Source organism: Crotalus tigris, unplaced genomic scaffold, assembly GCF_016545835.1.
Source record: "Crotalus tigris isolate CLP2741 ecotype Arizona unplaced genomic scaffold, ASM1654583v1 scf7180000018525.42219311030:4301911, whole genome shotgun sequence".
Classification (NCBI taxonomy): Eukaryota; Metazoa; Chordata; class Lepidosauria; order Squamata; family Viperidae; genus Crotalus; species Crotalus tigris.
In genome coordinates this window covers 1,610,799-1,626,030 of record NW_024097057.1, presented here as the reverse complement: position 1 = coordinate 1,626,030, position 15,232 = coordinate 1,610,799, and the positions used below count along the sequence as shown (strand labels likewise).

General features: G+C 47.6%; 1 protein-coding gene across 6 annotated transcripts in view; it reads left to right on the top strand.

The window, feature by feature from the left end:
* The window catches only part of HYDIN (HYDIN axonemal central pair apparatus protein), a 111,618-nt gene extending 96,456 nt beyond the window's left edge, over nucleotides 1–15,162 (top strand). For 5 of the 6 annotated variants that reach the window (XM_039353529.1, XM_039353528.1, XM_039353526.1 and 2 more), the window contains 11 exons: nucleotides 758–927; nucleotides 1,551–1,749; nucleotides 2,411–2,569; nucleotides 3,367–3,647; nucleotides 6,130–6,349; nucleotides 8,709–8,921; nucleotides 9,799–9,962; nucleotides 11,570–11,720; nucleotides 12,141–12,371; nucleotides 14,258–14,482; nucleotides 14,650–15,162. In XM_039353529.1, the coding sequence (XP_039209463.1) occupies nucleotides 758–927; nucleotides 1,551–1,749; nucleotides 2,411–2,569; nucleotides 3,367–3,647; nucleotides 6,130–6,349; nucleotides 8,709–8,921; nucleotides 9,799–9,962; nucleotides 11,570–11,720; nucleotides 12,141–12,371; nucleotides 14,258–14,482; nucleotides 14,650–15,138 (2,502 nt within the window). In that variant the 3' untranslated portion in view covers nucleotides 15,139–15,162. Of the gene's footprint in view, nucleotides 1–757; nucleotides 928–1,550; nucleotides 1,750–2,410; nucleotides 2,570–3,366; nucleotides 3,648–6,129; nucleotides 6,350–8,708; nucleotides 8,922–9,798; nucleotides 9,963–11,569; nucleotides 11,721–12,140; nucleotides 12,372–14,257; nucleotides 14,483–14,649 lie in introns of those variants that run through there. The other variant, XR_005557925.1, reaches the window with a different exon arrangement.
* The last annotated feature ends 70 nt before the right edge of the window (nucleotides 15,163–15,232 follow it).

The window sequence follows — 15,232 nt, the reverse complement described above, 5'->3', positions numbered from 1 at the left end:
CCAAAAGTGGCACATAAAATAGTAATGCTCTGTTTCACTGCAACAACTATTAAATGAGTTTTTGAAGCTCTCCGAGTTAGTTTCCTGCAGCAAAACCACATAAACATTAGTGGCTTGGTTGTTTGTGCTGTTGCAGCAGCCAAGCCTTGCAGCAAGTCTGCATTTCTTCGGAGAAATCAGCCAGCCACAGACAGCTGCTCTGTCTTCAGATGCCCACAATGTCCCACTCACTGATGGGATATTTTCTGCACACATCTGACAAACTCACCATCGTTCCAGACACCTCAGATTCCAGGATATCAACCACTGATCTGAGGGTGACTGTCTTTTAACAAAGAAGTGATTAGGACAATTGACTCGGAAATAACTGATCTAAAATGTATCAGATGATCTTTAAATCTTATACATCTTGGATTTAACCAGAAATCAAACTTTCTCATAGCACTGCACATTAATGGGCTTGCAAATGTAAGAATATCTGATGACTCTTAATAGAATACTTTCCACTGCCTGCACCTTTTATGTTTGTAGTGTTGCTAGCCTCACCATGTACAGTAGTAAGTATTATGTTGTTAAATTTCTCAGTGTATTTTGTTATTAAATAAAACATGTTGAATTCATTGATGTAGCCTAATGCAGAATAATCCATCAGCAATGGAAGTATTCATACATTGTCAGCGATAGTAAAGTAAATGATAAAGCCTCTTTTAAGAATGTCACATCCTCTTCTCTGCTGAGTGTCTTCCTCCTTTCATAGATAAGCCACGGCCCCACATTTACATGTGTGTTGCAAGGCTCAGTGTTGGCTCCCAGCATCCATTTCTCACCCCTCAGAGTGGACTTTGGCAACTGTTTCATCTACCAAGCTGGGATGCCCATTTCCAAGAGAATCTTGGTGGTCACTAACAAAGACAGCAGGAAAGCCAGGTGAACTGCAGCCTCTTGAGATGTGAACTGGTATGATGGAACAGTAGGTTGTTGTGTGAGAATGCACATCAAGGATGAACTTGGGCTCCCCTCCCTCCCACCCGTCCCATGCAAACATAAAATGCTTTATTGCAAAGGGTTACGAAGCCAATGTATTAAAAGTTCTCCACGTAACACCCAGGAGTCCTCCCATCCAAAGATTCGGGCTCTCCTCCATCAGCTTTCTCCCCCTTGAGGCTCCTATTTCCCAAATGGCACCTTGGGATCCAAATCCATTGGCCACACCAGTTTCAGCTCTTGCCCCCCAAGATCCCTGGAGGTGCCAGGAACTTGCAAGACTGGAAGGTGCTGGATTCAAAACCAGCACTCTCCTTGCCTTTCCACAGTCTCATCACCTTTCTCCTCTTGGAATCAGCCCGTTGGGGAAGGGGTCAGTGAGATTTTGAAGTCTTTTATAATGCAGGACAAATCACTTCTGGGGAAATAAACCTAATTTTAACACATGTGAGAAATGCTGGTTTATTTAGATTTCTTAGTTTTGGAAACTGGTGGCAACACAAAGAAGCCAGGCGTTCCCAATATAGTTTGCAAAGCTAATTAACCATCTTCTCATCTCTTCGAAGTGTGGAGTGCTTGTTCACCAACACAGCCTACCTTGAGATTGGTTTCCATTCTGAAGCTCTGAGTCCCAGAGAAAAGGTGGAGATTCCCATCAGCTTCTATCCCAGAGAAGCCATTTCCTACCATGAAATCGTCTCCTTTGAAATAAATGGGATCTTACAGCGGACTGTAGAGATCTTTGGGAAAGGCATTGAGATGAAGGTGAGATTAGGCAGAGAGGGAGACTTGGGTTCATGGTCCGATCACTGGCTGCTCAGGCTGCCTCTTCTGTGGGCGAGGGGTTCAGCACCTCCTGCCCGGTTGCTTCGAGAAGTCTGAATTGAAAGCAAGGAGCTAGGCTCTTAGGAGCTGCTCCTCACCCCCATTGTGGTCACCTAAAGTGTGTGCGTGTGTGTGTGTGTGTGCGTGCGCACGCTAAATGATCCTGATCTTCTATCCACACCACTGAAAAGAGCTGGCATATCCATGATTTGAAAGTGGAGCTTGAAATTGCAGCTGCCTCTGAATAATGTGGCCAGCCTCAAACCACCATCATTTAGGCCTAGAAAGCTTTTTCAGAGTGTTGCTGATATTGAGAGAGAGAGAGAGAGAGAGAGAGAGAGAGAGAGAGGGAGAGAGAGAGAGAGAGAGAGAGAGAGAGAGAGAGAGAGAGAGAAAGAGAGAAAGAAAGAAAGGGAGCTGGGCCAAATCAGCACATCAGGACCCCACCCTGACTGCGACATGCAGCAACCCAGGGCAGGAACCTACTGAGCCTTCTCTCCCTGGTTCAGCACTCTAATCTCCTCCCCCTTCTTTCTAAACACCCCCCCCCAATTCATTCCACTTCTTCTCTTCCTTAGTCCTGTCTGTTTCCCACCCATAGGTAGATGTCGTGGAGCCTCCCCAGAAAGTGCTGAAATTTGGAGCTATCCCTCCAGGGCACATTGTGAAGAAGGGAGTCACATTAGTGAACAACAGTGTTACCTTTGTCACATTCAACCTAAGTTTTGTGGCCTCTGTCCCGGAGTTGCAGGAAGCCAAGGTAGGACTTGTCCCTCTTGAGATGGTGCCTGGGAGGGCTTGAACAGGGTGAGCAGCCAGTGGACAGTCCTGCCCCAGAGGTTTCAAGGTTTCAACTTCAGACATGGCCAGGAAATACAGGCTCCTGGGTGAAGGGCATCATGTCCCTCTCCATTCTCACAGGAATGATATCATGTGGTAAGCAGCACAGGTCCTCCTGGAGCCTGGGTTCTCCCCTCCTTTCAAACTGCACCAGGGAAGGTGCTGCCCATTTGGGTCGCCAACAAGAGAGAGCACCCAGGGACAGAGGCAGAGCTGAAGACCAAAAGGCACAGGGCGTGGGTGCTCTTGACTGAGCCCAGTCGGGGAAGCAGCAGCCAACTTACTAGTGCAGTTTCTGTGTCCTTCCAAAGCATCTTGATTGGAAGCAGCTTCCTGAGAAAGCTGGGCTGCCTCGCTGACCTCTCCTGCTTGCTGCTGCCACTCTTAACTTTGGTATAGTTGAGGATGGGCCTCCCGTAAAAATCTGCATTGAAAGCTTCACTTTCTGGAGGGCAAGGAGGAGGAACAGGAGACAGTAGAGGAATGCTGGGTGAGCAGTGCATGATGGGCCTCCTGGTCTCTTGGACACCAGCAGAGCCCAAACTCAGAATTTGTGTGGAGCCAGACCCTTGAGGAAGACCAGCCATCTCTTTCCACTGTAAATGTCTCCCCAGTTGAACCTCTGCCTGTCCTGCAGACCCGCTGGACAGGAGATTGGCAAGTTGGGACTCTTTGCAAGAGAGGAGTGAGATTTTTCCACTTGATGTTTTTGCACAGGTGCTCACTATGTCTCCCAGTGGGGAAATTACCTTGAAGCCCCAGGGGGGCACCTGCCATGTGGAGGTGACATTCAGTCCGAAGAGCCGCATCCTACCCTTCTCCGAGGAGGTCTTGCTTGAATGCCAGGGGGTCCTGCATGCCCTCTTCATTGTGCAAGGCTGCTGCCAGGGCATCGAAGTCCACCTGGACCAGGATCACATCCCTTTTGGAGCTGTGGTGCTGCGGAGCCAGGCTTCGCGGCGCATCATGATGCGGAACTCTGGAGACCTTGGAGTGGGGTAAGCCAGCCAGCCCTACCAGGGGGCTTCCTCACCGGCTCTTGTGTCCCTCCTGGCCAATGCACGGCTCCCCGACACGAAAGAGGAAAGCAAAATTCCTGGCCAAGGCAGCTTTTCTGTAGCACATGCCGCATGCGCAAATGGGGCTGCTAGTGCCGCACATACTGGAGCATGCACAAATGGGCCGCACAAACCGCCCGGGCTAGCAGCGCATGTGCAAATGGGCTGCAGACACCTGCCCCACATTAGCATTCTTGTTCATGCCCTGTGCATGCGGAAACAGGACTGCGGGCACTAGCATGAGTGGGGGGGAAATGCGCGTCCATGTGTGCATGCACTGGCCAGTCGTTTCTCCAGCCCACTGGCCAAGAGCCCACAGCCCGGGCCACGGACCATAGGTTGGGGACCCTGTGCTAGAGAGAAGTTCCCTGAGGATGGGCTCCAACATGAGTCCAGAATCTGGCCCTCCCTCAATATCTTTCAGTGGCTTTCAATACCATCAACCATGGTATCCTTCTGGACCAGCCCTGGGGATCAGGAGATGCTGTTTTGTGATGTTTCTCTTCCTTTCTCTGTGGTCAGTTCCATTCAGTGTTAGTGCAGGAAGAGGCACTGTGAACTGCCTCAGGACTGGGTCTCTCAAAGCCCCTCTTCACCATCTATATGGAACTGCTGGATGGGGTTATTTGAAGGCACAACTTGTGGTATCATGAGTATAGATGATGTTGTGGTGTTATGAGGTTATGGAGGTTATGAGGATCTGGTGGGGAGGAATGGGCAGCTTTGTACAGATTCATCTTGTCTGCCAATTTTGGTTTTTCTTGTCTTGGCTCAGTCATTCATGACTTGGTCATTTCCTGGTTGGTCTACTGTAGTCTACTGCACTGTCCTTGAAGGCCACTTGGAAGTTACAACTGGCTCAGAATGCATTGGCAGTGTTGGGGAGCCCTAGTTACCCTCATGTTGTAAGTGTTGCATGAGCTGCACTGATCTCTAGTTTTCTTCTGGGTGCAGTCCAGGGGCTGGTTATCACTGAAGTCCTCCCTGCCAGAGAGCGGGCTACCTGTGTGGCCACCTCCTCAAGGGCATCTGCCTGTCCCACTAGACCAGGGAGGGTGGGCACATTCCAGGTCTCTTGCCTTAAATGTTGCCATCTAAAGGAGATGTAGGAAGCATACATTTTTCATAGTGGCCTCGCCCTATGGGAAACCTTTTTCCTTTTATTTGACCAGGGAGCGGGTTTAACTTTTTGAAAAACCAGAATTATCTCTGGGATCAGGTGAAGCTAAAACTCAAACCTGATGTTGTTGTTTGCATCAAGGGGGGGGGGTGGATTGATTGGGTTTCCAGGTTAGTCCACGTTCTATTTTTAATGTTGTTTGCTTTTATCTATGTGTAGTTTTATATGATTATTGTGAGCCATTCAGAGTTCTGGTTCTAGGATGGGTGGTCATAAAGGTCTTTCAAATAAATAAATAAATAAATAAAGCCAGCTCAGAAAGTAGAATTGTCCACAGGAGTCTAGGACAATCTGCTGTGACCAACTTGCTGCAGCCAACTCACTGCAGGACAAAAGTTACATTAATATTGAAGAAATGATGGAATTGAATCATTAAAGAAAGGATGGCAAGGGAGGGGGTGCAGCTGCCTGACCTAGGAGCCTTGCTAGCAGGATAAGGCCCAAACTGCAACTGAGGTTGTATGTGGTAAAACCTGGGGTCTCTCAATGGCTGTCCTTTGCCTTATACAAATTTCGGATTAGGTAGAGCTCTTGCTTTTTCAGAAATTGGTTAAAAGACTATTTTCCTGAATGTTTGGAGAGGCAGCTTTTAGCTATAGGATTGGTTTCTGGTGTGTTATTTGGTTGGTTGTGGATTCGGAATCTGTAAATGTGAGCCTTCAGAGGTTCCTGATTGGGATGATGATACTTAGAAGGAAGAGACACACGTTCAATTTTAACAAATGGAAACCACAAGCCTTGCATCATTCTAATACAGGTTTGCCTACTAGGTGAGGTGTCATTTCTGCTCAAGCTATTTTATTCTAGATCCTTTTATGGCAGATGGTGGTGCGATGGTGATGCCTGACCAAACTCAGATAATCTCAGACAAGTTGCCCCATCAGAGCCCATCAATGCTTTCATGAGAAGCCGCCAGAAATACCTGTTTTGCTAGAATGGGCAATCCTGGGAGAGGGCAAATCATTTCCACAGGCCTGTGGCATTGCTAGGAGCCCTTCTCTCGTGGCTTTCTAAGCATCTGCCATTTGATGCCACCTGCCCCCCCCCCCGCCTGTTTCCAAGACTTGTTGGCATTTTGCAGTGCATGGGAGGGTGGGGGTGAAGAAGGCAGAGGAAGCTGGCTGGCTGAGGAATTCTGGGAATTGAAGTCCACAAGTTGTAAAGTTGCTACGTTTGGAGCCATCCAGAGTTTCCTGAATGTGCACAACTCCTGAGGGGAACCATTTTCCTTTTCTTTCAAAGCTTCCGCTGGGATGCCAAGCGCTTCAGACCAGACTTCTCTATCAAACCAATAGAAGGTTATCTTTCTTCAGGAACAAGTGTTTCCTTCGAAGTGACCTTCCACCCCTGTGAGCAGAGTCAGGATATCTGCTATGAAAACCTCCCGTGTCACATCCAAGGTGGAGAACCTGTGAGGCTCACGCTGAGTGGACTGTGTGTGAGCGTCCCGCCTGTCAAAGAGGTGACTGGTGGGGCACCTTGAGCTGGGAATACCTGGGCAAGAGCAAGGATGGTTCACATCCAGTCTAAGGTGTGACTAGGCCACTCCTGGGACCCAAATGTAATGTAAGTCAAGTTACAGGAATCTTGGCAAAAGGAGCCATCAGAACAGAGGTTAAAACAGAGATGCTTTCTCTCCATCTACTCAGTCTCTGATGCAGCCTCTTCAAAGTCAGGTAGTCATCCAATAGCCTATCTGCATACCTCCAGCCTTCGATGTGGAGGAGTCCTCTGTTCGAGTTGGGAAGGTCCCAAGTCTGCAGCTGCAACAGCCGTCTGTGGGCATGGGAGGGCACAAACTCACCAGCCTTTCTTCTTCCTTGAAGAGGTGGTCAGGATAAGAAGGGGAATATGGGTCAGGTAGTGTTGCAATCCAATAAATGTTTTAGTTTTAATATTACTATACAAACTCTCCAGAACAGAAAATGTGAAGATTTGTACCTCATTTGTTTACTACTCACTAGTTCCCATGTCTCTCTGAAGATGGTATCCACAAGCCATAGATGCCCCTTTTATTTCTTCAATGATCAATCTTGAATTTTCTTAAAGCAGCTGTGACTTGGGCCTCAATTTGATTTCCAGCATTGCACCCGGGGCCCCACAGATTCCACAGGCCTGCTTAGATTGTAGAACTGCCAGGCTGCAAGCATGTTTCAAGCTGAACTAAAGCAATTGAGATACCTACAGAAACAGGATGGGTTTGGAAACATTTGAAGGCCTAGTCAGAAACAGACACTGCATAAACTCTTTTATTGTTATAGGGTATAAGAATTTTTAAAATATTTTGCTCATCAGAACAGAGCTGGAAGGGACCTTGGAGGTTTTCTAGTCTGACCCCCTGCTCAAGCAGGAGACCCTACACCTTTTCAGACAGATGGCTGTCCAGTCTCTTCTTTAAAAACCCCAGTGATGAAGCACCACAATTTCTGGAGGCAAACTGTTCCACTGGTTAATTATCCTCACTGTTAGGAAGTTTCTCCTTAATTCCAGGTTGCTTCTCTCCTTGATTAGTTTCCATCCGTTGCTTCTTCTTCTGCCCTCTGGTGCTTTGGAGAACAACGTGACCCCTTCTTCTTTGTGGCAGCCCCTCAAACATTGAAATACTGTCCTCACCTCAGTCCTTCTTCTCTCTAGACTAGCCATATCCAATTCCTGCAACCGTTCCTCGTGTTTTTGTCTCCAGGCCTTTAATCATTTTAGTTGCTCTTCTTTGCACTTTTTCCAAAGTTTCAACACCTTTTTTTGTAATGTGGTGACCAAAACTGGATGCAATATTCCAGGTGTTGTCTTACTAAGGCTTTATAAAGCGGTACTAATATTTCACGTGATTTTGATTCTATGCCTGTTTATACATCCAAGGATTGTATTAGCTTTTTTGGCTGCTGCTGCACATGGCTGACTCATGTTTAAGTGATAGTCCACTAGGACTCCAAGGTCCCTCCCACAGTTACTGTTTTTTAGCCAGGTTTCACCTAATCTGTACTTGTACATTAGGTTTTTCCTGCCATGTAAAGCCTTGCTTTTCTCCACCTGACAGAAATTCTCTCTATCCCCTTATACCCAAGAGAACTAAGGTGTGGCAATCTTAAGGTTTTTTCCCCCCTTCCCTCTTATTTAGCTGGGTCAGTGTGGGATTTATACAACAGTTGTTGAATTCTTTTTCAAGGCAATCTCCTGCCCACTTAATGTCTTGTATGTCAGTTTTTCTCTTTGATGGCAGCCATTGTGTGTGTCTGCTCCTAATGTGCTGTCAGTATTGTATTCATTTTGGCACAAGTACTCCAACTTTGAACCTACACAACGATTTTGAAAAAGGTCATACATTAGATGAAATTTATGGGCATGAAATTGATCAACTACTAGAAGCCCCTGAAGATAACGGCAGCTCACAGATCTGATAAGTGGAGAAAGAAATGCATATTCAGATGAAGGCTCTCAGATATCTCAAGTAATAAAATAGCACTGTTTGCATACGGCTCTAGTGCAGAGATGGGAAGAGTGGGGGGCTCCCTTGATCACTCTGGCTCCTTTTTTCTTGACACCTTCAGTGGGGAGGTCCTCTCCACTTATTTTGCGCCAATGATTTGTCTGGTGAGGTTTTCAAGGAAGGAAAGAAGGTCTACACTTCTTAGCAAACCATCCACGTACGTTAAGTCCCCCAACAGTGGAGTGAATGAAGAGAAGGTATTCTTCCTTGTAAATAAAATTCAGAAGAATTTTTGGTCGTTGTGTATTAGTAAAAGTGATCTAAAAAGGTCTGGTGACTCCTCCTGATTTCTGACTACCATAAACTAACATGACTCTTCCACAATTTCTTGCAGGTGGTAAATTTCATATGCCAGGTGCGTGGAAAGCAGACACAGACCATCATGCTATCCAACAAGACCAACCAACCGTGGATGTTGCAGCCCATTATTGAAGGAGAGCAGTGGAAAGGGCCAGAGTACATCAGGGTGGAGGCCCACCAGCAGAACAAGCCCTATGAAGTCACATACAGGCCTCTGGCTATGAATGTAGAAAACAAGAAGGACCAGGTATTCCAGAAACAAACAGCAAAGATGGGGGGGGGCTCAGAAGCTGGGCTGGATGAGGGTTGTTCTATGCAAAGAGGGATCCTTGCATTTTTTTGTACATTCAGTTGCCATTTTATTAGATCCACACTGCCCGCAAAAGCTTGCAGCCTGACTAACCTTGTTCCTTTTGTGCATGAGCATCATCCAAGCTAATCCTTGGCCTGAGCGGAAAGTAATTCTGTGGTTGCTGCTGCTACAGATGTTTCCTGTCCACCAGTACTGTTGTATGGCCTTTATTTTTGTTGTGGTTCTTCAGTGCTGTCCAAGATAGCTTGGATGGAAAGATCATACCTCTTTCAAGCTGAGGGTGAACCACAATGAAATGAGAATTAACATGCAAAAAAGGCCAGATATAGCAAAGGTAAATAGGCTGATTCCAGGGCAGAGAACTTCCAAGGGTGGAACCCCACAACAGCCCTTTGGAGGGAAAGAATTCCTGGCCCTCCTTGGGATATGTTCCAAACCCTCCATAGCAGAAGGCCTGCAGGGTCTTGTCCAGTAGAGTAGCTACTCTTTGGGGGGGTCTCAGTGCTCTGATTTAGCCTTAGTTATCTAATAGTGTTTAAAGCAGTGCATTTGGATAACTGCTTATGAGCAGGATCGCCCAAAGTTTTCTGCTGTCTGGCTCTAGGTCCATCATACTTGTCCTGGAGAAGCTTTTGACTCAAGCTTTGGAGAAGCAGCACATCACAGTTGTCTATGACAGAAGAATGCTTGCTTAGCTAGTTTTAACTCTTTTAGAGCTCTTGCAAAAGCCAGTTGAGAAAGACGACTATCTCAGTTGGGGATGGCTTGGAACAGTGAAGAGATGTGGCCTGAAACTCTCCTCTTTCTCCAGGGCTCCATCTTCTTCCCCCTCCCAGATGGAACAGGGCTGCTTTACCTCCTGCAAGGCACTGCTGAGCCTCCCAAGTCAGCTGGGAATATCATGAGGGAAATTCCGTGCAAAACATCCTACACGGAACTGCTTCCCATCACCAACTGGTTGAACAAGCTGCAAAGGTAAATGTGGAAAAAGGGCTGGGCAGGGCTGGCAACCTCACCCCAGGCAGCAGAGGAAGATCTGAGAGGGGGGAGGAGGAGGTTGCAATCACACAGGAGCCCACAGGTTTCAATGAGCGTTAAGAGTTTGCACCCCCAATTTCCCTTTGGTTGTTTGAGGCCCCCATTGTCTTCTCCAGCCGTTGATCCCAGGTTTTACCAAAGCAATAGGAGAGAGTTGTTTGTTACCTTATTTGCAAAAATAATGAAGGTGGGATATAAATAAGATCAATAAATCCCTAAGAGCCCTAAAGTTAGTTTTTCACATCTTGGGGGCTTCTGTGTCCCTTTGCAGAGAAAATATGTTGCTAGAGTAGAAAAATCTTCCATGAGTGTCAATGGGTATGTCAGAACTTGAGAGAGTCATTTCATGGGAAGTGTAATTGTTTGGCAAGCTGGACTGGAAGCAGTTAATCCAAAAAGAAAGTCTCTCCTTGCGAATATTTGTTTGGAAGGAAGGTTACATCACAACTACACCCCTCCTTTCAAATTCTGTAAGGCATTACTAGGATCTTTTGTGAAAACGGACCAGTCTACACTGCACTGGCAACTTCTGTTAGACTTCTTCCACAGTGAGAAGTTAAGTGGACCATTCCTTCAGAGGGTTCCGTTTTGGCTAGAATGCTCCTTTGGGATTTGTTAAGAATATTATAGTTATTACTATTTATTAAATTTCATACATTGCCTCCTCTACATGAAATTGCTGGGAAAGATTTTCTGAAATGTGTTTTGAAATTCAGGCCAATTACAAATAACCTGGTAACAGACCCAATAAGGGTGACAATTTGAGCTGTAATCCAAGGTACAAGTAGCCTTTGGTTAATAACAGTAATTGGGACCAGGAAGTTCTTCATTAAGCACTCGGGAAGTGCAGCATCACATAATCACACCAACTTACAACAGCTTTAGTTTTGGAGGTTATGCGAATCCTGCATGGTTGCTAGGTGTAACATTATGGGATCACCATTTGTGACCTCCTCCGGCTTCTCCATGGATTTTGCTTGTTGGAAGGTGGCAGCGAATGTTGCAAATGGCGATCGTGTGACTACAGGACATTGCAATTATTGTTAAGCGCAAGCCAGTTGCCAACAATCACATGACCACAGGGGTACTGGGACAGCTGGGACTTTGAGGTAGCTGTCATTGTATTTACCCGTAATTTCCGGTATATAAGACGACTTTCTAAAGCCTGAAAATCTTCTCAAAAGTCAGGGGTCGTCTTATACGCAGGAATATACGGGAAGCTGTTCTCTGAATTTAAAACCAATCTGCCCCCTAGTGGCCAGCCCTATTTTTTTACAGAAATAAGCACTAACAAGACAAAGCTTTCTAGCAGCAAAGGAGCTCCTATTGTGCTCATCTATAAACAGAAATTCAATATTGTACTGTATTTTCTGGCGTATAACTTTCTAAAGCCTGAAAATCTTCTCAAAAGTTGGGGGTCGTCTTATACGCCCAGTCGTCTTATACGCCGGAATATACGGTATTTAGTAGAGAAAGCCCAGGTGTGAAAAACTCGTTGAGGTAGGTTTTAGGCTAGGAATAAAATGACTGCCTCTTCTGACTAGGTTTCGGGTAACGGTTGACATGATAAAGCCGGAAAAACTGGAAGTCACAACCACCCTGAAAACTCTCGACTACATTGAAGTGCCAGCTTCCACCAAGAAGGATCACAAGCTTACCTTCTTCTCTTACAAAGAGGGCATGTACACCGCCAAGGTATATGGGTCTGTGACCCTGAAAGCTTCTTAGGCTTTTTCTTGACCCGGCATCTTTGTACAAAGAGCAGCTCTTTGGCACAATTTGATTCAGAAATACAATTTTTTGGGGGGTTACAGTTATTTGGCCATTGCTTTTCACCAAGAATATGCATCAGTTGAGAATAAATATCCTGCCTTTTACACTTTTTTTTGTGTACCCTGTCCAAGCAAGAATGCTAAGAGCAAGCAGACCTCTGAATTGTTTCAGGGATGCTCCCTGCCTTCATCTCAAAGGCCCCTCAGTAGCAGAGGCAGGCAGGAGGGTCAGCATGGATGCCAGAGGCCTTGCGTCTTCAACTTGCTCAGGGTTGCATGGCCTCCAACAGGATGTCTAGGGCTGATTGACTAGATAGTTCTCAAGATTCTCTTGTCATTTCAGATCACCTTCCGCAATGAGGCCACCCAGGAATTCTTATTCTACCTGATCACATTTAAGGCCACCCCATGTGGCCCACTAGGCACCCTGGAGTTGACCACAGCTGTCCGGCAAAGCATCTCCTCCTCAGTCAAGGTGGAAAACCCGCTGCACTACCAGGTGTCCTTCAGTACGGACTGCAAGGTGCCAGACATCAACCTGCCTCCTCAGTTCGTGGTCCCTGCTCAGTCTGAGGTACATGCTAGACCCCAGAGCTCAGCAGATCCTCAGCATCTTTTACTTGCCTTTCATTTCCATTCTTTGAGAAAATGGAGTTTCCTTTCCTTTCCTATCTTGGCTTTTGTTCGATCCTTTCCTCTTTCTTTTTTCCAACTCTTGCAGTGATATCATAGAAGCCTTATCTCTGAAGGCTGTAATATGCCCCCCTCCCCAAGAAGCCATTATTGGATGCAACAATGCTGGATAATTTCTGACCAATGTTGAGAGGGTGGTCAAACAACGGTCCAAAGGAAGATTGTCTGGAGCCATTCCAGTCAGGTCTCAGGCCAGGGTATAGCAGAGACAGCACTGGTGATCTTTGGCAGAGCTCCAGTGGTCTTATAGAATTACAGGTCTGGAGGGGACCTTGGAGGCCTTCCAGTCCAATCCCCTGCCTGCCCAAAGCAGGAGCCCTTGTACCATCCTGGACAAATGGCTGTCCAATCTTTTCTTGAAAATGTTTCTTATTCCTTACATATTGAAAGAAACTTTTTGTTATTCTTGGCATTTGTTGTAAGTCTTAGTTCATTCTGAACCTTAGCTTTCCTAAATCCTTCCTTGCAGAGTAAGGCTTTTTGCTGATATTCAGTTCTAGTTATGTGCCCCTTTCCCCTTTTTTAATAGTTGTTTTTTTTTGTCCCTCTGTTTGTCAGAGTTCTTTATGTAGCAGCCTTTACTACCATCAGTCACAGTGCCCTGCAAGGGAGTGGGGGATGTTGTGTTGTGGTGGTTCTCCTCCTTTCCATGTGGGTACTGCAGGCTGTGTGGACAGGTGGACTCCATGGTTCCCTCACTTGTGGGCTTCAGGGCTCGATGCTTTCCCATATTGCTTCGATGCTTCCCTGAAACTGCTGGAAGAAATCCTGCACTGGTTTAAGGTCAGTTATATATCTTCATCCCAGACCATATTTTATAGTCATAATTTGAGGATTACTTGTATCTCTGATGATTTCAATCAATCAATCAGACTATAGCCAGAAGGGACCTTGGTGGTCTTCCAGTCCAACCCCCTGCTCAAGGAGACCATATACCATTTCACATAGATGCCAGCACTGGTTTATTTTTCAAATTTTCAAACTGAACAAATTGCCTTTAAAATGAGAATCTTAACCATTCAGTAATTTCAAACTTATCCAAATTTAGGTTTTATAGTCATTTCATTTCAATACGTTTTGGTCCTCCATAAAAGGTTTAATTTGCCACTTCCATTAGTAAAAGGGTAGGGCAAAAATACCCCTCCGGAGGTTTTTTGCTTCTTGGGTTTTTTTTTTCTTCAGGAAAGTTGATAAGTAGGATAGAGAAAATCGATGTTTTTACTCAGATTCAAATATGCTGTTTACAACCAGCTTAAAATAGTGCTTTTGACTTCAGTTGCTTGCAGCTTGGGCTAGACTCTGAAGTTAGGCTAGCCTTTCTCCTGTTGGTTTCTGGAAGGCTTCTCCTGGACCGATCGCATTGACTGCCGTCTCTCTGAGGTCCCTGGGACTTCCTTATTTGCCACCTCTTCGGGGAGGCTTCTGGCCCATTTAGGCAGTGGCATGTGTGGTTTTTGCTGTTCCTACTATGGCCTGTCATATTTCTCTCAGTGTCAAGTTATTGTATTAACACATTTTGATGGACTTTATCAACACGGTGGCCAACTAACTGCACAGCTAAATGATCAGAAAATGTGATTCTTTGGCTGTGAGGACACCATACCTGCCTTTCCCTTCTAGTGGTCGCAGATTCTGAGCTTACCTCAGTTTCCCTCTTTCTGCTTGGCTCTCACCCCTTTGTGCCCATTCTCTTCCCCATCTGTCCTGCGGCCCGGCATCTTATCCTCCCGTCCCCTCCTCAGATCCCTTTCCTTCCTGCCTTGCCAGGGAACGCTCGTCTTCGAATTCCTGCCAACGAGGCCTGGGGAGACCAGCGGGCGTCTGGCCCTCAACAGCAGCGATCTGGGCTCTTTCCAGTACGATCTGATCCTAAAGGCCACGCCGGCCCGCCCGGAGAAACCCCTCTGTTTCTCGGCCATGCTGGGCAGCAGCCAGACCTTGGTGGCCAAGTTCATCAACTACACCCGCCAGAAGACGGAGTACGCCACCAAGGTGAGCGCCCGACCCGGCCCTCGCACCTCCCTTCCTTGCAGCGTCCGGTTGCGCTGGCCGAGACCGGCACGGCCGGCCCCGGAGCCTGCATGCCGGGTGAAGTGTGGGTGGCGGCGGGTTCCGCAGAGGGCCCAACGCGCCTCTCCTCTCCTCTCCTCCACCGGCAGATCGACAGCCCGGACTTCCAAGCCGAGAAGGTCATCAGCGCGCCTGCGGGCGCCCAGACGGGCACCGAGGTGGGCGTGGAGGTGACCTTCGAGCCGTGCCAGCTGGGCGAGGCCCGGGGGACCCTCCTGCTCTCCTCGGCGGCGGGCGGCGACTACTCGATCCCGCTGCGGGGCACGGCGCTGCCCCCCCGGCCGCAGGGCCCCGTGCAGATCCGCCTGGGCGGCAGCGTGGCACTGCCTTTCAAGAACGTCTTTCTGCAGCCGGCGGCCTTCAGCTACGCCGTGGACAGCGCCGCCTTCTCGGTGCGCGCCGCCGAGACCATCCGCCCCAAGAAGACCGCCACCATCTCCGTGGCCTTCGAGGGCGCCGGCGGCGGGAGCAGGGCGCCGGTCACCGGCAAGCTGGTGGTCTCCTGCCCGCGCGCCGCCGGACTGGGCTCGCCCGTCAGCTGGGTCTATTACCTGAGGGGAATCCCGCCGGAGAAGTAATAAATTTGTTTTTGAGACACGAAAGATAGTCCGCGCCTCTTTTGGGATAGAGGGACTTCCGGGGTCGGGCCTTCGGAGGGAGTCGCGGGTTCCG